Source organism: Rhipicephalus microplus, chromosome 1 (genome assembly GCF_043290135.1).
Source record: "Rhipicephalus microplus isolate Deutch F79 chromosome 1, USDA_Rmic, whole genome shotgun sequence".
In the NCBI taxonomy this organism is placed as follows: domain Eukaryota; kingdom Metazoa; phylum Arthropoda; class Arachnida; order Ixodida; family Ixodidae; genus Rhipicephalus; species Rhipicephalus microplus.
This window is the reverse complement of record NC_134700.1, coordinates 289,482,860-289,505,362: the sequence shown is the minus strand read 5'-3', so window position 1 is coordinate 289,505,362 and position 22,503 is coordinate 289,482,860. Positions and strand designations below refer to the sequence as shown.

At 47.1% G+C, this 22,503-nt stretch overlaps 1 protein-coding gene across 1 annotated transcript in view; it reads right to left on the bottom strand.

Annotated features, from left to right (window-relative positions):
* Positions 1-22,503, bottom strand: part of tup (LIM1_Isl and LIM2_Isl domain-containing protein tup) — a 184,413-nt gene that overhangs the window by 86,031 nt on the left and 75,879 nt on the right. The window contains exon 3 of the mRNA XM_037412135.2: positions 3,914-4,164. Within this exon, the coding sequence (XP_037268032.2) occupies positions 3,914-4,164 (251 nt within the window). The remainder of the gene's footprint in view (positions 1-3,913; positions 4,165-22,503) is intronic.

The following is a 22,503-nucleotide window of genomic DNA, read 5'->3' as shown; positions in this document are numbered from 1 at the left end:
AGTAATGCGACGCGTAATATACGTAGCTGCATATCGTTTGAGTGATTCGCATACAGGAAACTAGTACGCTGGTGGGGCTCCACGTTGGCATTCAGAAAACGGCTGCGAGGTTCGGAGCTACTTATAGCCTACATCAAAATGCGGGCCCCGCCGCGGTGGTCTAGTGGCTAAGGTACTCGGCTGCTGACCCGCAGGTCGCGGGTTCGATTCCCGGCTGCGGCGGCTGCATTTCCGATGGAGGCGGAAATGTTGTAGGCCCGTGTACTCAGATTTGGGTGCACGTTAAAGAACCCCAGGTGGTCAAAATTTCCGGAGCCCTCCACTACGGCGTCTCTCATAATCATATAGTGGTTTTGGGACGTTAAACCCCACAAATCAAAATCAATCAAAATGCGGCTATACTTAAACGCCACCGACAACATTGTGTTGAAATGAATTTGTTGAGCGCGAATGCTTTATAGAACATGCTTCCAGTTGCCTCACAAAGCTATTATCTCCGCAGCAGGATATTTGACTTTTTACGACCCATTTTTGTGCATGTAAGTGTCGCGTATCGGTTGGCATTCATCAACTAATCATTCGACACTGCACTAACTTCGGTTCCTTTCTGGTGCATGTGCACTATTTGACGAATATAAGTTCAAGTTTGTAAATGAAAGGTGGGTATGCGTATCACCGCAAGCTTCGTCATTTTCATGATACGGTACTGTCATGACGCAACCGAAGGTGAAATGGGACCGTGTGGTTATGCATTATCACCTGTGCGTCTTAATCGGTCTGCATCGTCGAGCATGTTACTCCAGAGTACGAATGGGATCCCTCGGAAGAACACTGTGTATGTATCTGTAGTTAAATTTCGCGAAGTTAAGCAGCGCTTTGTGCAGCATGTCGCGCCTATGCACGCATAGTACATATGTCCGACTGCAGAACGCCGTATAACACAATTATTGCTGCGTTGAAGTGTGCCTCATCCCCTTATGGTAAAGCCCTGCAGACGCCTATGATTATATACCAAAAAAAGCTGTATGAAATATAGAACCTATAAATACTTTAGGATGCTGTTTATAGGCGAATGAAGATGCATAAACTAAGATGCTATATTGAGTAAGGAATCTATATGAAGTGATAGAGCATAAACGGAATTTAATACAAGCTACACGAGCTATATAAACTGTATAGAAGCTATGACGGCTATTTATAGACACAAGCAAGGAAACTAAGCTGACTCAAAGTACGAAAGGCACCCGTGGCGCCACCTACCGGGGACGTCGCACTCGACGCAGAGCGCTGCCGTCGTCGCAGGGTGCGCAGGAGGTCGGAGGAGCAATTAATTGCCCCATTCCTAGCTGCGGGCCGCCCCCGTCTTTAGCGAGTCTCGGTCGAAGAATCGGCTCCGTTGGCGACAGCGTCGTCTTCCCGCCCTGCCATTAGCCTAATTACCTCCCGCAGGACTCCAGCGCTCAGGGAAATGGGCGAGGACAGAGTTTTCTGCACTTTAGCGAGAATTTCCCCCACCGACTTGCGTTGACACATCTCCCGCGCAGAGCGCCGGCACAGCGGGCTTCCCGTCTTGCGACTGACAGTCTTTTTTATTTGTCCCATTCGAATTCGCGAGCCTGTACACGCTTGCGAATATCAAGCGTCTGAGCAAAAGGCGATCACTTCTTCTTTTAAACAATATCTTGCAAAGAAAATGAAGGGAGCAACACACACTTTGTGACAGCTTAGGTCCTTCCCACTAATCTCGGCAAGCAAGGAATGAACACGTAGGGTATAGTCTGCTCGATTTTCAATTTTTTTCTCTTTTTTTGCAATAACACGTAGGGTATAGTCTGCTCGATTTTCAATTTTTTTCTCTTTTTTTGCAATCTCAGCCAGGTTACGTTTGCTGGCTTCAGTACTATTTACGTTCAACAAGTTCTTTCGATGACGAATGACGTTATGTCGCATTTGCTCAGCACTAATCGCGTGGCCGGAAACAGTGGTACGAATATGTGGCCACTACTTCATTCGGGCGCCTGCACGCACTGTCAAGACGGTGATGCACCTAACAAGGGAGTCTATGAGCCCTTACATACCAGGGAACTGATTTCGAAACGCCGGATACTTGTGTCCCTGGTGAGTGTACGGGCTCAATCGGAGTGCCGAAAGACTCTGTGTCAAAGACATGAGGGATGCTGCTACTTTTTCGTGCGACTCCTGTCCTTCACTATTCTTAAACTCTTTTAACTCATCGTTAAGTCATGTTTCGCGTAATCTATCGATCTAATGGGAAAAATAGAAATAACGCTTGTTGGTGTTTAGCGACCCAAAACCACGATGTGACTATGGGGGACGCCGGGTAAGGGAGGGCTCCGGAAATTTCCATAACGTGCGCCTAACTCCAAGTGCACGCGTATTTAGCATTTGTACTTCATCTAAATGCGGCAGCCGCAGGTGGCCTTCGATCCCGCTACCGTCGGGTCACCAACACCGCGTTGCATGGGTATGGCTAACCGGTGCGTAGTCGAGGGGCAAATTGCTTGCACCACTGTTCACTGTGAAGACGGGAACGTGAACTCGTGGTGAAATTGCGAGAACTAGCGAGACGTTACATAGCATATACTTCACATTGGAATGGTTGTGAGGAACGTATACGTTGGTTGGTCTGGCAGCCTGACCTTCAACCCAACCCACCCTGTGCGTTCGTGCCAAAATGCGGGGATAACATCAACTGCGGGCTGTGTGGAGAAGCCCGCCATCAAAATACAGAAACAAAATATATACTTTAATTGTCGTACACAATTTGCGGTTATGTCTGATAGTGCGCATTCGCTTTGCTGCTTTGGGAAAGAGGCGTCATCCAAAGAAATCAATTGTTAGTTTGCGCTGAGCTTTCTTCTTGTGCCCTGTATACGTAGGCGCAGTTTTACGTGTTCAATGTGTTGCCGACTATCCCCCTTCCCCCCCCCCCACTGTATACACGCTTCTGGAGATTATATATAACCAGATACGTTTGGACTAGATATGTTTCATAAAGCAAACGTATATCGTTCAAGCGTGGTATAGCTGCCTTATTCGTGCCAAACTTCTCAATTCACATGACTGCCCTTTCTTCTTCGGGCCCTGCAGTGCCTTGCACCGATGAAGGCAGATAAAGAGGGAGATAAGGCCTTTTGTCGAAAGGCAATCACTTATATGGCAGGCGCATATATATCGCTGATTTTCTACTCCTCGTGGAGCAGAGAAGTTATAGAAGAGAATGGTGGTGGTGGTAGTGGTTAGACGATGAAAAAAGGCACCTAATTTCTGCAGCCCGGTCGGGAGCACGGCGCAGTGCCTGGGAAGAGAATGGCAGGAGAAGTGCCACCTATCCTGCAAGCTTCCTTTCACCCTCTCGTCGGAACATGTATCGAACATGCATCGGTCGCGTTTAGTGCACGTGCAAACTCGCGCATGCGTGTGTATACACAGAAGAAGCAGCTTTGGTACTCGTCGCTCACTGGATTCCGTGCCTACCAATTGTGCCCTCGCAATCTTCGACGTCAGCGTAGCTCTGGCCGACTGGGCTCGCCCTACGTTATCTCCTGACGCCGATCTCCGACGACAGCGTAGCTCTGAATTACTGGACTTGCTCTATACGCCATCTCCTGACGCCGCCAGGAGCTCTCGCAAGTGGTGCCCCCTCCTCGGACTCCTATGACTGTGTTTCCATCTTTCCTATCTCTCCTATCCCCTTGATATGCCGTCGCTCTCTGACCTACCTCATCTCTCTTTCTCTCTCTCTCTACACCTTTATTCCTATCCTTTTAATTCCTCCTCAGCCCCATCCCTTGTGAGCTACTGCTGAGGTGTCGCACCCTGATGCAGACAGTTGCGGGGCTCACTTTTCTCTCCGTTTCCTTCTAATAACAAAAACAGCTGTGGTACTCACGAGCGACGTGTATGCCGTTGGCGGCGGGTGGCGCTCCGTGCGCGGAGGAGGCGAACTTGTCGAGCACGTCGTGGTCGGCGCGGCAGAAGAGGCCGTCCTCTCGCAGCGCAAACTCGTCGCCAGGCATGAGCTGGCGCTCGCAGGCCTGGCACCGGAAGCAGTCCAGGTGGTACACGTGCTGCCGGGCGCGCATCACGAAGTCTGTGCGGCAGAAAGCCTGCCGGCACTTGGAGCACTTGGTGCCGAACAGCCTGCGTGGTGTGTCAGTCGCACGTGAATAGCGAGCACTGTTACACGGGCCGAAAAGGCAAGAGCTTCCATAACTGTATAGTAAGATTAGCCTATGGATCGGTACAGTATGATCCACTGTTAAAGGGAACACTCGAATGTACATCATCGAAATTCCTGGCCCTCTAGGAGCAAGTGGATTAAAAAACAGCCTGCATAGTCGCACATGAATGCGAGCACTGTTACACGGGCCGAAAAGGCAAGAGCTGCCACAACTATAGTAAAATTAACCTATGGATGTACAGTATGATCCACTGTTAAAGGAAACACTCGAATGTACATAATCGAAATTCCTGGCCCTTGTTAAGTTTGGCCTGCAAATTCATCTGGGCAGACGCCATGGTGCGTAAGCCGGTCCACTGGAGAGGCTCTCAATCCCTTCGGCACCCAGTTTGCCAGACGCTGTCGAAGATTTGAGTAATTACCCAGACCAAGTTGTTATGGCTGGGTCGAAGGGAAGGAGTTGCAGATGATGGCAACCCACCGCTGCCACCAGTCTCTTCGGGGGCGTGGGTTCGAATCCCACCACTGCAACCAGCTGTTAAGGTTCAGAAGGAAGGTGGCTGCTGATGGCATCCCACCGCTGCCACCAGTTGTTATGGCTGGGTCGAAGGGAAGGAACTGCAGATGATGGCAACCCACCAACGTTCAACCACCACGCTCGTGGTTTGTGAAAACACTAACCTTTCTTTTCTGTAAATATGTGTAAATAGTGCCATAAACCTGTTTGTTCTCGTATCCTCCAGCGACCTCCTTCCTTCCGACCTTTACAACTGGTGGCAGCGGTGGGATGCCATCAGCAGCCACCTTCCTTCCGAAACACCCTCTAGGAGCAAGTGGATTAAAAAAACAGCCTGCATGCACGTCAATAGTCTGTCAAAAGGAGTCGGAACATTTAACCACCAGTAGCTTTATGCATACCTAAGCCGCTATGATTCCCTAAGGTAGCAAAATCGAAACATGCTGCCCACGCAGGTGTGCCCTTTAACAGTGGACCCGTCTGTACATATGCCAAACGATATACAGCAACAGATTACTGCAATTTAAATGGCAGTCGTGATTGGAGTAGGATTTTAATAATGTCTACGGTGTCATCTAATCATTTGAACGTTACTTATTAAACCCATCAAGCTATTTTGAATGCCTCACGAAGGTACAAATTAGGAGTTGTGATCACTTTGTGAGCCTTTGATTTTACGCGAGAAGTCTGAACTATAGTGTTGTTCCGATGGTTTGTGTGAATAGTTGATGTCTATATCGCTTTATCGTTCAACATATCGGTCTACCTTGTGTCCTCTACTAGCCTTGTTGTTATGGGTCCAGAGGCTTTCATTTTTGTTTTCATTTTATGCGCAGCAGAAGTAACAATGATATTCAGTGATCAACACACACTGTCGTGCATGCTCTCTAGTTAGAGCTGCACATAGCGGTGTAAAACTTCAGTGCCTCGCATATGAAGCATTCAACTCTCATACACTTCTTATTAATTGTTTTTTTTTTTAGTCGGCGGTACATGTACTGCTGTGCAGTGTGACTGGATGATATCTGAAAGACAACCCAATCAGGTCACGTGCCACTATATGACAAATTTGTTAACACGGCTGCCAGGAGTTGCGGATTTGAAGAGTCTGCTTCTCGAAACATCGGCTCTAGCGAAACCTCGTGTTCAAGAATTTTTTAACTTTTTTCAAGCTTCCATCTTCCCCAGAATTTCCGTCTTCTCATTTTTTTAACGTGCCGCTATAGTCGCATATAGTTGAGCGCATCTCTATCTACGGAAACTTGCGCTTTTCGTTCAACCCCGCAAGTGCGAGTGAAATCGTATCTACAGCGACCATCGTTCTGTTAACACTGTGTCCTGGGCTCTTTGTAATCTCTCCCTATTGTAAGGGCATCGCAAAAAAAAGAAGAAAAAAAAACAGCATGACTAAAGCAATCGCATATGATCGATGCCACGTTTTCAGAGACTCACGATTCATGTTCTGCACGTGATCAAGTGTTCTCTCTATTTTGTTTCTTCTGTGTCGACCGACAAATCTTTCATTTCGGGTCGCAACATTGCAGATTTCAATATATACGAAGGCGTTCGCCTTCCGTGTTCACTCTCGTTTTTTTACTACGCTTTAGCGAGTATGTGCAGGCGTATGTTTGTAACGGCCCTTGTGACGAGTTATACGAGTGTTTTTGCATACATGCTCGTCGACCTACACCACTTCCCCCTCACGACCACGTATAGAAGTGACGCCTTTAAACCATTCTTCGATCGCGCGCTTTTTTTTTTTTTTTTTCGTATTTGCCGACAGATCGAGAGACGCAGTTGACCGAGGGCAAACACTCCCGCACGGGCGCGAGTTGTATTCCCCGCGGATTCAAAAATGCCGCCGTCTATACATGGCGTGACAGCTCGGCCAATGCCGTGCGTGCTCCGAAGGGCGTGGTCGCAGCGTAGGCGTGCGGTCGCAACACGTGTTTCCGTCTGGGTCGTTGCGCTTCTTCGTTGTTGGCTCGGACAGTGCGCGCGGCAACGGATCTCGGTGTTGCTTTTATACATTGTCTCCTTACACAGTGTTGCCGAATCCCATTAGCGCGCTCCTTCGATGCAAGGCTCGTCGGTCGCCGAGAGGGCGAAAAGTGTTGCATTTTGATTGAATTTATATGTGCCGCTCAGCTTGTTGCATGTTTGATAAATGTGAACACGGGTGGGTGGAAAATCGGCCTTCTTGGGTTACTGAGGCTGTTATATTCTTTTCGCGGCACTAAATGCAGCTTTACTGTAAGTTTCTTTCTTTCTTTCTTTCGTTCGTTCGTTCGTTTTCATTCATCGATTTTTCCATCGATAGTCTTTATTGCGCTTAACATGGTTGTTAGGTAAGTTCCTTTTTCTTTCTTGTCAACCCGCCACGGTGCTTTACAATGGCTAAGGCACTCGCTGCTGACCCGCAGGTCGCGGGATAGAATCCCAGCCGCGACGGACGCATTTTCGATCAAGGTGGAAAAGCTCTTATGTGATTCTTAAAGGGAAAAGAAGAGAAAAGTGAGCCCCGTAACTGTCTGCAGCAGAGTGCGACACTTCAACAGTAAAGAGAGAGAGAGAGAGAGAATAAAATTAGGGAAAGACCGGGAGGTTAACCAGAAAATGGAGCATCCGGTTTGCTACCCTGCACTAGGGAAGGGGAATGGGGAAGAAAGATGGGAAAGAAAGTGAAGAGGGAAACAGACGCGCGCAAAAAAAAAGGGGTGGGGGCTGGGGTGCTATAGTCTATATAATAGGCCACTGCCACGCGAAAAGTTCAGTAAGGCCTTCAACAGTAGCTCACAAGGGATGGGGGTAAGGAGGGATTAAAAGGATAGGATTAAAAGGTATATATAGAGAGAGGAAGGAGGGAGCGAGGCGCAGGGACAGTGAGCGACAGAAGTAAAGAGGAGATAAGAAAGATGGAAACGGTCGCAGGAGTCCGAGGACGGGGCACCACTCGGCGAGAGCTCTTGTCGGCGTGAGGAGATGGCGTATAGGGCGAGCCCAGTCGGCCAGAGCTACGCTGTCGTCGGAGGTCGCAGGGACACAACCGGTTGGCACGAAATCCAGCGAGCGCGAGATCCGTGTGCTTCGATTTAAATGCACATTAAATAACCCCAGGTGGTCGAAGTTTCCGGAGCCCTCCGCTATGACGTCACTTTTATAATCATATGGTGGTTTTGAGACGTTAAACCCCAACAGTTATTGTTTTATTATTATCTCTTTGTGTCATTGTTTGCTCCTAGTTCACGGTCAACGCTCTGTGCAGACACCGTTCTGGGTGCTTCGCTGTCGCTATCGTTCAAGCATGGCGCTATAACAACAGCCTTGCACAGTAAATTAAGTCGGCTTGTCGAAAAACAGTGCGTTGGAAATCTCCACTTTCCTTCCATAATTGTTTATCCAAAGCTTGGCTGTTGTATGACGTAAGGGAGGCAGAGGCGAATACGATGGCAAAGAAGTGAAACGTAATAGAAAATCCGATCTCCTACCCTACGCCATGCGAAGGAAAAAGGAAATAAGATGTTGTGGATGAAAGCGCTTCGCGGATAGGCATGCGCAACACAATTCATGTCGATCAGTCCTTATACTACCAAAGCTTCCTGCACTTCGAACTACCGGCCAACTCCTGAGAGTTTTGCTTGTTAGACATTGCATTCCATTTTTCTAATTGCATTTCTCTTCATCTTCGTTGTTTAAAATAACGAAGGAGGAAAACTAAAAGCATGAGTTTAGTAAGTCATCAATACGTATTAAAAAATCATTCTGGTCAGCTGTCAGTAAGATTTGTCCCCTGTTAGTTTCTTCAATACAGGCGCAAGAACGATAATTTAAACGTAGCGTGCGCAGCAAGTCACACGCCCTTGTAATCTGCTGTGCGTAATTAAAAACATACGATTAGCCTCATGAACAACGTCTGCAAGGCTTTATCTCTCTCTGCCTCTCTTTTGATTAAAAAGCGTTGCGGCAAACTTAAAGGACATCCTCGTACAGTGAAGAGTGGCTCGCTTCTCGGATGAATTAAGAGCTGCTAAATAAGAAAAAAAAACGACGTTACAAGGCTACAAGACCATACATTTCAACCGTGGAGGACTATGGGTGGTACGGCGCGACCTTCACACCGCCTTCGTATCGGACAAAAAGAGCCCGCAGCGAGAAATGCGAAGCCATACGCCACACACTCGCCATCCGTGAAAAAAAAAAACACTCAATAATAAAAACGCTAACGTAGAAAGGCACACAAGATGAAAAGTAAAGCACGGCGAGTCAAAGATTTCGCAGTATACTTTCTTTCTTTTCATGGAGTGACCTGCGATATTCCCTGCGGAGGGCGCCCTCTGTCGCCGCCTCCTTCGCCCAGGTCGGGCTTTTTTTTTTTTAATCTGGCATCACCAGCGAAAGTAAACAAACCTTACTTCCGTTAGTGTGGCCACAGCCGATAACGCGACACAGCAGCGACCCTCGCATATACGAGAGCGCCGCCAGATATATAGTTCGTCATTTTACTTTACCCGATTTTCCCCCTCTCTCTTTTTTTTCTTTACATCACACAGAACCAGTTTCTTGATTAGGGAATTCGCCCCGCGAGATTGTCATCTCCTTAATTTGCCTCATATTCCGTGTCACCGTGCGCCGGTCTCGTCGCGGACTCGAAGACAGGGCTGCTGATCAATACAGCGCTCGACTTGGGCAACAAGGCGTGCGCCGCGAGATAATATATATGAATGAAGCGCGGCCCATAGCCGTGCTGACATTGAAACGCGAGGATATCGATCGGGGCATCTTCGGTGCGACTTATGACGGAAACGTGAAGAGAATCGATACGGGAAGTCGCGGCTGTGCATTGGCGCGTCCCTCTGTCGGAAAACTTATCACGCCGGGCACGTATGCTTCCTCGCACGGTCCTATATATTTCTCGTCGCTCCGGGTCGTGGGATGCACGCTGTGTATTTTGACAGAAACAAAACTGTAAGGGAAAGTTATGGATGCCGGCTATGCGAAAGTGTTCGGAAGCGAGTTCTGTATGATAATGAGACATGTTGTTTGGCTAGTTGGTTCATAGTGTGCTGAAGGTAATAACGCAACGCAAGGTGAATGAAGACGAGGTATATAGGGAAGAGCGTTCTGTATCATGTATAGTTAAGGGAACTCGCATTGCAAGAACGTGCATAGAGAGTAGATTTTAAAAATCACTACATCTTTCTTGAAATATGCAAAAAGATTTCTAAGACTTTTTTACCCCCCCCCCCCCCCTTTATCACTGTATGCAGTTTTCTTGTCTTACATGGCTGATGCATTGAGGGACAAGAGCAACAACCAAAGCATATGGGTCCGCAGAATTGTATTTATTCCAGGAGCAACGTGACGTTCCAGATCTGTAACGTGCTTATACCAGCAGAGATCCTCACAAAGCGTAGAAAAATTTCCAGAATACCCATTGGGTACTTGACATATGTAACCAGTTGCATAAAAATATCATTCTCTCGGGCTCATTTAGTTTTAACGGCGAAGACGTTTAAGCTGTGGGCAACTTGTGCTGTGTCGTACAAAGCACCTCAGGTGGGTATTGTTGCGACCGGGGTTTCCAGACACCGGAGGTCCGGGATGAAGTTGTCGAGGCAGGAGGAAGAGAGACTTGAAGAGGGTTTATTTACAATATATACATTGCGAACTCCCTACACGGTGAGCCCTCAAACGTGGCAGGCCTCTACATGACTCCTAACATAGCGCTCCATGGTGCTTGGTTCTACATGGTTCTGCTCGGTTCTGCTCTGTTCTGCCTGGTTCTCTTCTCGAAAAAAAGCACACCGAATGAGCCGTGGGGGCTCATTATAAAGGGTCTGTCCTCCCCAGATCCCTAGATCGGGGACCGCGTACAGAGGGCACCGTCCAACCACGGATCACACATTACCCGCGAGGGTGGCGAGCACGCACGGTCCACGTGAACGTTCAAAATTGAAGCGTGGTCACTGCACGGCCATGTGGCACGAACGTGGCTCCTCCTCGTCAAGGGGTGTCGCTGGGCGAGGGGTCTGAAGTTGATGACTGCATCCATCGAAAGGGCCGCCGTAAACAAGCTTCAAATGGTCGCCGAACGACTCGTTCAATTAGCGGGACGATTTCCGGCCGCCGCCGCCGCCGTCATCTTCCAAAGAAGAAGCTGCACTTGTGGTCTCCCGAACTGCTCACGGTGTCGTGGCGGCAAGACGCCGCACCCTCCGGCCAGGGGGGGAACAATACATGGCGGACACAGGCCGCCAACCCGTTTGGCGACTAAAAGGGAACATCAAAAGGAACGCCGATCCATTGTCAGACCTGGCGCCGGTCCTAACAGTAGGCAGCCGGTCGTTCGGTTACTTGTTTGGAGATTAAAGGAGCGCCGCTCCCTCGTCAGCTCGGGCGCCGGTCACAACAGCTCGTCCGCCGGCGGGAGAAGCGACCTGAGGGTGACCAGCTGCACAGGTTGCCCGAAGTGTCGCTGTGTAGTGCTGGCTTCCAGGCCACTGCTGATGACGCTCAGCCAAGGACTCTTTCCCTCTCGTTCCTTGTGGCTCCCCTCTGGGAAAAGCATTCATACACACCACCACAGGCACGGGAGAGCACCCTGCCCGCACTGAGACACGTCGAGTCCGACAAATTATCCAAAAGCAACCTTACTTAAGCAGTATTACCAAACACAAAGCAGCAATCGGGACGTTTCTCTGAGGTTTCACCAAAACTCCTAATCCCGATCCGATAATAATCTTCCCATCAAACTGCTTTCAAGAAAACTAACTGTCAAGTGATGCGCTCACCGTGGCATACCCGAGTGCTTGCGTGAGTAATCCGCCGTAACCCACCAGGTATCATACTCATAAAATAAAGCATTTTACTTCACGCTATCTTTTAGTTCCCGAAATTTAGTGCCGCCAAAGCCAGTCGTCAATTCCTTTTGAGAAGACGAAAGCATAACTGCCGTGCTGTACCTGCATCAGGAACATCTTTATTATACATCCGCAAACGCACATCACAGTGCTATAGTGCTCCTGCATGGATGAACCACTCATTAACTCTCGTGAGGTTACCACTCTACACTCAAGCTCATGAACTAAAACGTACACGTAAACCCACGAATACCTTTCCTTACTTCAACACCGGAGACATGCGAACAAAACAAAAAATAACAACAAAAAAACTTTCGCATGAATCCTGAAAACCTCGCAAGAATATCCTTGCGTCCGTGCGCTCACTCAAAATTCGTCTCTAACGTCGGTCCTACTTGACAAACGCCCCTAACGTGTCGTTATACTGCCGCAAAACGGTTACCTTTAAAACCAATACATACAAAGCTTAAAAAATAAACAGCATGGTACCTGCTACGTAAACGCTATCTAGTAGCAGAAGTACAAAACACATTCCAAAAGGAAAACTGACCTAAACAGTCAAAACAGATATTCAAAACTAAAAAATACAAATCCGCGGGAGAGCCCTCCGAAACGCTTACCGCTGTCACTTAATTTTGAGACGAACGCGCGGCGTCGCGTCCTGTGGGTCTTTCTAGGCGAACGGGAATGGAACAATGGCAAAACCCATTCGCTTCGCCTCCGACCCCCGCAAAGCTCTGCGCTGACAACCTGCGTTCTTACTCTCGCTGAGTACCTCGCACTCCCGCAGTCCATCAAACATGCCGTCGATAGAGCGACGAAAGGGTCTGCCTTTCTACCCAACGTGCTTTTTTTTTTTTTTCGTTTTGTCCGGCGGCTCGGACGCATACAAACCAACTCCGGTGCCGATGACAAACGCCTAATTCTGTACGCTCTAATGCGTGTCACTATCCTTCCAATAGATCTCCTTACAACGCATATCGGCAACTAAAACGATAGAGTGCTAACGAAAACAAAGTTCAAACTAGTTATTTACAAAATCACTAAAGTAAACAACCAAAACATTCCTTTCAACAGTCCCGAGTCGACGTTTTCCGAGAGGCTAACAGCTGTTCGCAACAACTCTGAGTCGAACTCGCGGTGGTCGCGCCCGGAACGATTTTCTCGAGAAGCGGGGTCTACAACACGCGTCAATCGCCCTGCTACCGAACCCCGCGACGTTCCTCGAAGCCGACTTGCTGTCGCTTCCTGCCCCTCGAAAACCACCGACTCTTTTGCCCCGCACCCCGTCCAATGCACCGCGAGAACAACGGAAGGGTCTCTTGCCCTTCGGCCACTTACGCACACAATGCGCTTCTCTTTTCTTTGTTCTCTGGCCGCTCGGACGCTTGCGATACGGCAACTTTCTTGAAATTTCGCTCCGCCATTTGAATACATTCCTCAAACGCGTCGCGATTTTTGCCTCGTCTTTACGGCGCTTTCTCCGTTTGTCATGCTTCTTCGTGCCGTCTACGGAGCCTTTCGCCAACCTCTGATGCTCGTCAGCACCCACTTGCTTGTTAGCTTTCCCGCGCGCACTGTCTGAATGATTGCCTAGCAATTCATCCTTCCAACACTGCCGCGTACGATGCGCTTTTCTTTTCCGGCGGTTCGGACGCATACGATACAGACCCGTCAGAGAAGACAACGGCACTTTTCTCGCGATGTCACTCCGCCGTTTGAAAACCTTACTCGAACGCGTTGTGCTCATCGCGAGCTTTGCCTTACTGTTGCCCTTCGGACGCTTTCTCCCCTGTGCACGCTTCTTGGCGCGGACCTGGGAGCCTTTCGTCCTACTCTGACGTTCTTCATCACCGATATGCTCCTCCGCCGTCTCGCGCGCCCAGTCCTGATGATCACTTATCAGTTCATCGCTAGACCGCGGCCGCGTAGATTGCGCTTTTCTTTTCCTCACTCTCCGGCCGCTTAGACGCATGCGATTCGAGCCAGTCAGAGAAGACAACGGGCCTTTTCTCGCAAATCCGCCACGCCGTTCGAAGGTCCTCGTCAAACGCGCCGTGCTGATCGCGAGCCTTGCCGCGCTTCTGTTTTTCGGACGCTTTCTCCGTTTGGCACATTCCTTGGTGCCAAACCTGGAGCCTTTCGTCCGCCTCTGACGCTCATCAACATAGTCTACAGGGCTGCAAGGTTCGATGGAACACTCTGTTAATCTTAACTCCGTTTCCACCACCACGGAACCCTCACACCCTGCTGCGACCGCGAGCTCTTTTCTCTCAGAATGGGTTAAAACCTGTTCCATTCCCTTACAGGCACTAGCCTTTTCTTCGGCCTCAAACGGCACCGCCGCTATATCTACAGATATCAGACATGTAGCCTCCGCTTCAGTTGTAAACGGCACTGCCGTTACATCGCACCGTTCGTGCGCTACATCTACAACTTTCTGACCTGTAGCCTTCTCTTCAACCTTAAACGGCACCGCCGCTACCTTGCACCGCTCGTGCGCTACATCTACGGATTGACCACTCTGCTGCAATGCCACCCCTCTACGCCGAATCCTATCTATCTCTTCGTCTAATTCCTGCATCCTTTTCATATGTTCTTCATGCCTGCGCTCAGCTTCCAATTCCTCCTGGCGCCATCTTTCCTTTCTTTGCGCCCTTTGTACTTCCATATGTTCTTCATGCCTGCGCTCAGCTTCCAATTCCTCCTGGCGCCATCTTTCCTTTCTTTGCGCCCTTTTTACTTCCTCCTCCTGGTCCAATAAGTACATATTCCCGAAGTGCTCGATTTCCTCATTGTCACTATTGCTTTCGAGAATCACTTCGCGGAGTTTAGAAGCAGGCATATCATCATTAAAATCTAGCTCCAGATCCCAACACAGGTTCAGCAGGTTCTCTCTCGTCAATCTCGTAAGATCCATGGCGACTACTTTGCTTTGGCTCAGCTGTGACAAAACACAAACCCACCAGCGTTTCAATTCTGGGTCTAGAGAAATTGAAGCCTGGCAAATCTCACAGCGGAGACCACAAGCTTAAGCACCCAAGTAGCACTACGTGGCCAACATCCCTCTCTACTTTTTCTTGTTAATTTTTCACTCCTGCTTTTTACAACATCCTAAAATTTAACCCGCAACGTACCCTTAGAAATTTTGAAACATTACCACTTGTTCCTATTGCATCATCTAAGCTTTCCTGCTTTAGCGTACTTGCTCAGATAATCATCCAGTGCTGCCTTGTGCTGAGATAACAACCACAGTGGCCAGGCAGTTGTTGGTTATATCTATCTTTTAACGAATCTAGGCTAAAAGACTCGATATATCTCAAGCACAAAGCCAGGCACTCACCCCATTACGTGCGGTGGTGGTACGCTGCTTCGATCCCGCCGAGTTCCAGGGCTTTCGGCTGGCCTCCGGTACATGTCGCTCTCCGTCGCAGACTTGTATCCCACCGCTGCCAACCAGTTGTTGCGACCGGGGTTTCCAGACACCGGAGGTCCGGGATGAAGTTGTCGAGGCAGGAGGAAGAGAGACTTGAAGAGGGTTTATTTACAATATATACATTGCGAACTCCCTACACGGTGAGCCCTCAAACGTGGCAGGCCTCTACATGACTCCTAACATAGCGCTCCATGGTGCTTGGTTCTACATGGTTCTGCTCGGTTCTGCTCTGTTCTGCCTGGTTCTCTTCTCGAAAAAAAGCACACCGAATGAGCCGTGGGGGCTCATTATAAAGGGTCTGTCCTCCCCAGATCCCTAGATCGGGGACCGCGTACAGAGGGCACCGTCCAACCACGGATCACACATTACCCGCGAGGGTGGCGAGCACGCACGGTCCACGTGAACGTTCAAAATTGAAGCGTGGTCACTGCACGGCCATGTGGCACGAACGTGGCTCCTCCTCGTCAAGGGGTGTCGCTGGGCGAGGGGTCTGAAGTTGATGACTGCATCCATCGAAAGGGCCGCCGTAAACAAGCTTCAAATGGTCGCCGAACGACTCGTTCAATTAGCGGGACGATTTCCGGCCGCCGCCGCCGCCGTCATCTTCCAAAGAAGAAGCTGCACTTGTGGTCTCCCGAACTGCTCACGGTGTCGTGGCGGCAAGACGCCGCACCCTCCGGCCAGGGGGGGAACAATACATGGCGGACACAGGCCGCCAACCCGTTTGGCGACTAAAAGGGAACATCAAAAGGAACGCCGATCCATTGTCAGACCTGGCGCCGGTCCTAACAGTAGGCAGCCGGTCGTTCGGTTACTTGTTTGGAGATTAAAGGAGCGCCGCTCCCTCGTCAGCTCGGGCGCCGGTCACAACAGTATGCGCCACTGGAATCGGTCATGCCTCCCTGTATACCGTGTAAAACAGGCGCAGGTTGCTTCTCTCGCTTTCATGTCAGTAGCCCTGTCATTAATCATCGATATTATTGATAATCTCCGCAAACACTCTACTTGGCAAACGCTTTCGAACACTGTCGCACTTTTCTGCCATTTTAGCCATGACGTTCTATTTTATGATTAAAAGATATTGCGTACAACTTTCGTATAAATGTGGCACGGCTTGGAACCGGTCCCGCCGGCCGAATTCAATTGGTTAATGCTTGGTAAATAACTAATTGCTGGTGTCAAACGAAAACGAATTTGTGAAAAACAAAAACAAAAATTGGATTTGTGGGGTTTAACGTCCCAAAACCACCATATGATTATGAGAGACGCCGTAGTGGAGGGCTCCGGAAATTTTGACCACCTGGGGTTCTTTAACGTGCACCCAAATCTGAGTACACGGGCCTACAACATTTCCGCCTCCATCGGAAATGCAGCCGCCGCAGCCGGGATTTGAACCCGCGACCTGCGGGTCAGCAGCCGAGTACCTTAGCCACTAGACCACCGCGGCGGGGCAAAAAAAAAAAAAAAAAAAAAAAAAAAACAAAAAAGAGATATATTATATAGAGAAGAAGAGAAAGAAAGAGCAAAAAAGAGTCACAGAAAGAAGAAGAAAGATAAAAATAGAGAAAAGGTTAATAATGACATTAAATCATAAATGGACAGAAAACATATACACAAAAAAAAAGAGGGAGAAAGAAGCAGAGCGACTGAAAAAGGAAGCAATCAATAGAGAGAAGGAAAAAAGGCGAATTAAATATATCAAGAGCGAGAAAAAGAAAGGAATGGATAAAATGAAAAAAAACGGAAAAAGTAAGAAGCAGATCAAAAAAGAAGTACAATAATCGGAGGAAAATAGAAAGAAAGAAAATAAGAAGGAGAAACAAGGAAGGCCACCTGGCTTCACTGTCCCTTCAGACCTGGCGCCCCCAGTGCGATGTGGTCATATTTTTTTTTTACTTTGTACTTGAAACTTTTGTCCTTTTTATCCTGGTTTCTCTCTCCTTGACCCCTCTCTCTTTTTTTTCACGCAGTCAGGAGCTCATGAGCCATAGCTTTGTACACTAGGTCTAAGGCTAAATGTTCCCACATGAGGTGCGGGAGGTCAAGCGTCGATTGATCTAGCTACTAGACAGACTTAGTTGCGAATCTGCTATAGCAGCCGTTCGGACCAAGCCTGCCAGCCATTCGCGATGGGAGGCAGTGTCCGTACGGCTGATGCAGGCGCGCAACTAAATATGTCTATTACCAGTAATAACCATAGTAATTTGGGGGGCCTTGCGTGCAAAAGCACGATATGCTGAAGTGGAGGGCCCCGGGAATTTCGATCACCCGGGATTCTTCAACGTGCCCGTGAATCTAAGTACATGGAATTCTAGCTTAGCGTCTCCACTGAAACCTAAGCCGAACCAGCCGACGCTCTCTCTCTCTTTCTATCTCTCTCTCTCTCTCTCTCTCTCTACTATATATATATATATATATATATATATATATATATATATATATATATATATATATATATATATGCTCAAAAAGTGTGCCACACTCGCCGCCACGGCTACAGATGGCGCTGACTGACACTCCCACGTTTAAATTCACATGTATACCCAATAAAGGTGTGGCGGGCAGGATAGCTGCCTTGGTAGCTCAGTGGTAGAAAATCGAACGCGTTATTCGAAGGTCGCAGGTTCGGTTCCTGCCCATGGCATGTTATCTTTTCACCCACTTTTCTTTTTTTCACATTTACGTTACAATTGGGTCTAATAACCTCCCCTATACTTTCCTTGGCATTATTGTCTGTTAGATTTCATTATTAGCGTGTCAAAACACGGAAAAACGAGTCCTTATCCACTACTTTCATATATATATATATATATATATATATATATATATATATATATATATATATATATATATATATATATATATATATATATATATATATATATATATATATATATGAGGTATAACAGACAGTAATGCCAAGGAATGTACAGGGGAAGTTATTAAAACCAATGGAATGTAAATAAGAAGAAAGAAAAGTGGATGAAAAAATTACCAACTGTGAGCAGGAATCGAACCTACGACCTTCGAATTACGCGTAAGGTCGTAGGTTCGATTCCTGCTCACAGTTGGTAATTTTTTCATCCACTTTTCTTTCTTCTTATTTACATTCCATTGGTTTTAATAACTTCCCCTGTACATTCCTTGGCATTACTGTCTGTTATACCTCATTAATATTGTGTTAAAAGCACGGAAAAAACGAGCCCTTAGGTATACACTTCTTTCCCTTATTATATATATATATATATATATATATATATATATATATATATATATATATATATAAGGCTTATATGCAGAAGAATAACTTCGGTTGCCGCAAGGTTATAAATATGAAAGTAGATGCGCTTTCACATAACAACTGTTTATTGTGCCAATAACAACTGTTATTGTGCACAATAAACAGTTGTTATGTGAAAGCGCATCTACTTTCATATATATATATATATATATATATATATATATATATATATCATCAGCCTGACTACGTCCACTGCAAGACAAAGGCCTCTCCCATGTTCCGCCAGTTAACCCGGTCCTGTGCTTGCTGCTGCCAATTTACACTCGCAAACTTCTTAATCTCATCTGCCCACCTAACCTTCTGTCTCCCCCTAACCCGCTTGACTTCTCTGGGAATCCAGTTAGTTACCCTTAACGACCAGCGGTTATCCTGTCTATGCGCTACATGCCCGGCCCATGTCCATTTCCTCTTCTTTACTTCAACTATGATATCCTTAACCCCCGTTTGTTCCCTAATCCACTCTGCTCTCATCTTGTCTCTTAAGGTCCATTTTTCTTTCCATTGCTCGCTGCGTCGTCCTCAATTTAAGCTGAACCCTGTTTGTAAGTCTCCAGGTTTCTGCTCCGTAGCTAAGTACCGGCAAGATACAGCTGTTATATACCTTCCTCTTGAGGGACAGTGGCAATCTACTTGTCATAATTTGAGAGTGCTTGCCAAATGTGCTCCACCTTATTCTTATTCTTCTAGTTACTTCAGTCTCGTGGTTCGGCTCCGCGGTTATTACCTGCCCTAAGTAGACATAGTCTTTTACAACTTGAAGTGCACTATTACCTATATCGAAGCACTGCTCTTTTCCGAGGTTGTTGTACATTACTTTCGTTTTCTGCAGATTCATTTTAAGACCCACCTTTCTGCTCTTTTTGTCTAACTCCGTAATCATGAGTTGCAATTAGTCCCCTGAGTTACTCAGCAATGCAATGTCATCGGCGAAGTGCAGGTTGCTAAGGTACTCTCCATTAACTCTTATCCCTAACTGTTCCCATTCTAGGCTTCTGAAAACCTCCTGTAAGCACGCGGTAAATAGCATTGGGGAGATTGTGTCCCCCCTGCCTTACACCGTTCTTGATTGGTATTCTGTTGCTTTCTTTATGAAGCACTATGGAAGCAGTTGATCCCCTGTAGATTTCTTCCAGGATGCTTATATATTCTTCATCGACGCCCTGATTCCGCAGTGCCTGCATGACGGCTGATATTTCTACTGAATCAAACGCCTTCTCGTAATCTATGAAGGCTATGTATAGGGGTTGGTTTAATTCTGAGCATTTCTCTATTACCTGATTGATAGTATGAATGTGGTAGATTGTTGAGTAGCCTGTTCGAAATCCTGCTTGTTCCTTTGGTTGATTGAATTTTAATGTATTTTTTACTCTGTTAGCAATTACCTTTGTAAATAGCTTTTATACTACAGAAAGCAAGCTAATCGGCCTGTAATTCTTCAAGTCCTTGTCATCTCCTTTCTTATGTATTAAGATGATGTTAGCGTTCTTCCAAGACTCTGGTACTCTTCCCGTCAGGAGACACCTCGTAAACAGGGTGGCTCGTTTTTCTAACACAATCTGTCCCCCATCTGTCAGCAGATCTGATGTTACCTGATCCTCACCAACAGCTCTGCCTCTTTGCATGCTCTCCAAAGCTTTTCTGACTCCTTCTATCATTACTGTACGAATATTACAGCTAGACTTTCCTCACTAGATAAGGTTCTAGCGTTAAACGTTGCCAAGTTCAGGTTCCAATGGCGGCCTGGCCGGATCCAGATATTCTTAGCACCCTCTGCTGCGTTGCAGATCTGACCGCCGCCGTGGTCAGTTGCTTCGCAGCTGCTGGGGACTGAGGGCCGTGAGTTATTTGACGTACGCATGTGGGAGGTAGTGGCCAGATACTGCACCAGGGTGGCCAATCCTTCTCTGGTGAGGGAGTGCGTTCCCGGCGGCGGTTACCGGTGAGGCCGCACCCCAGGCCTCGTAATGCAGTCCCATCACCACGCGGGTTTTTTTTTTTTTTTTATCCAGTTGGGAACTGTGCGGCACCGGGATTTGAACCACGGACCTTTTGCATGCGAGGCGGATGCTCTAACCACTACGTCATCGCTGCGTGTACATTCAGTAATAAATATGCATTATATATATATATATATATATATATATATATATATATATATATATATATATATATATATTGTGTGTGTGTGTGTGTGTGTGTGTGTGTGTGTGTGTGTGTGTGTGTGTGTGTGTGTGTGTGTGTGTGTGTGTGTGTGTGTGTGTGTCGAGCGAGTGATGGCACGTCTTTAGGTTATATGAGGCCAGTTATTCTCACTCTCACGTTACATCGTCGCTTCCAAGAAGCCGTAAGTGGTGATTGTTTTTTTCACTTGAACGGGCCTTTACTGCGAGCTGCTTTGGAGAGAGCTGAACTGATCGTATCTGTGTTTCTATATCAAGACGGGCCGGCGTCGTGTCTTCAACTAGTTAGGGATGCAGCGCCACGACAGATATACTTGCACAACACTCGAGCGCGGCGGACGTGAGTTTACCGAGCGCCTAACGCCGGTACAACGCGGCGTCTCGATGTTTATCTTCACGACTACGTGACTTGGACACCTGTCAGAAACAACGAGGCACGAGACAGTGCGCGCGCACACACATGGCCTATAGCCCCGGGGCCAACGCGTGGACATTATGCAAATTTAGGGCGATTAACCGGCGTCAAAGAGCGAGTTTTATGTGTTGTTTTCGTTTGCTCCTCTGCGTCCGACAACGGGAAGGAACGCGCATCCTCGTATAACGCACGCTGTCCTGGCGACCATGGCCTTGTCTACTCGTCCCAAGTCGTGTCGGTGTGTTACTCTATATTGATGTCATACTGCAGGATTGTGGAAATAAATAAAAATGATACAGGCCTTGGAGACAACCATTTTCAGAGGTTGCAGAGCTGTGCTACATAATACGAAAGGAGCCAGAGTGTTGTTAGTTGTCGACCTCAACTGCCTGTCTTTTTTTTTAATTCATAGGTATAAGAAGCGATAGTTTTTCTCCGAATGGCGTGAATAATAAAAATATACTCCTCTACAACTACATAACTGTGAACAGAGAGAGAGAAAAAGAGAGTGAAAAGAAGACGAGGAGATTGGCTAGACTGTCTATTTTTTATGGTTTACTGCTGAGAAGTGGCAGGAGCAAAATTACTTATTTACTTAATTAAATAATAATTAGCAAAATTTGAAATATAACGATTGGCGGTTTACATCCCGAAATCACCATGTGATTATGAGTAATGCTGTATTGAAGAGCTCCGGAAATTTCGACAATCTGGTGTTCTTTAACATCCACTAACATCACACGCTACCTGGGACTCTCATTTCTCCTACATCGAAATGCCAAAGAGTAAAACGAAGCAACAGAGAAAAAGCATCAGTTCAGAAGATTTATGTGATGGTGCAGCATCACCTTGAGTCGGTCAACACTCTTAATCAGGTATTGCACAAGGGCTTGTATGGCTCTTATTACTGAATACTCTGTGAGGCCAGGCTGCTTAGATTGCTACATTGTGAAAGGTAGATTGCCAAGCTCATACACATGCACTAGATCAGTCATTCCCAAGCGACAACTGTACAGTTGATGAAGCCTATTCCGACTCGGAGATGGCAGAACAAACAGTTGCATCTTATTTACACGAGCACGTATTCCCAGATCTTTTGGGAAGGATTTACAGCTGAAATCATTTTATAATTGTTGATTAACACCGTTGAATTAGCATCGTACGAAGGAACGAATTTTGATGCCCTCTATGATGAAGACGTGGACGTCGAGTGTGATAACATTGTAAAATGCATTATGGATGTCATTGAACGATCAACGCGTAGCTGTTCGCGCCGAAATTATGACCATGCCATATGTCCATGGATGAATAGAAATATACTTGAGGTTTTGAAGCTGAAAGATTTTTACTACGACAAATGGAAAAATAACAGGAGCAATGAATACTACCATCAAAATTTTAAGCTTTACAGAAACAAGTCAGTAGCAATGATAAGAAAATCCAAGAAGTGCTACTATACCAACCTAGTGAAAAAAAATGATAGTAACACGAAGAAAATATGGCAGATTGTTAAAGACGTCACTGGCATGGGTAGCAAAGAACGCATTACACCTGATAATCCAACTCGTGAGGTGGCCGACAACTTTAACG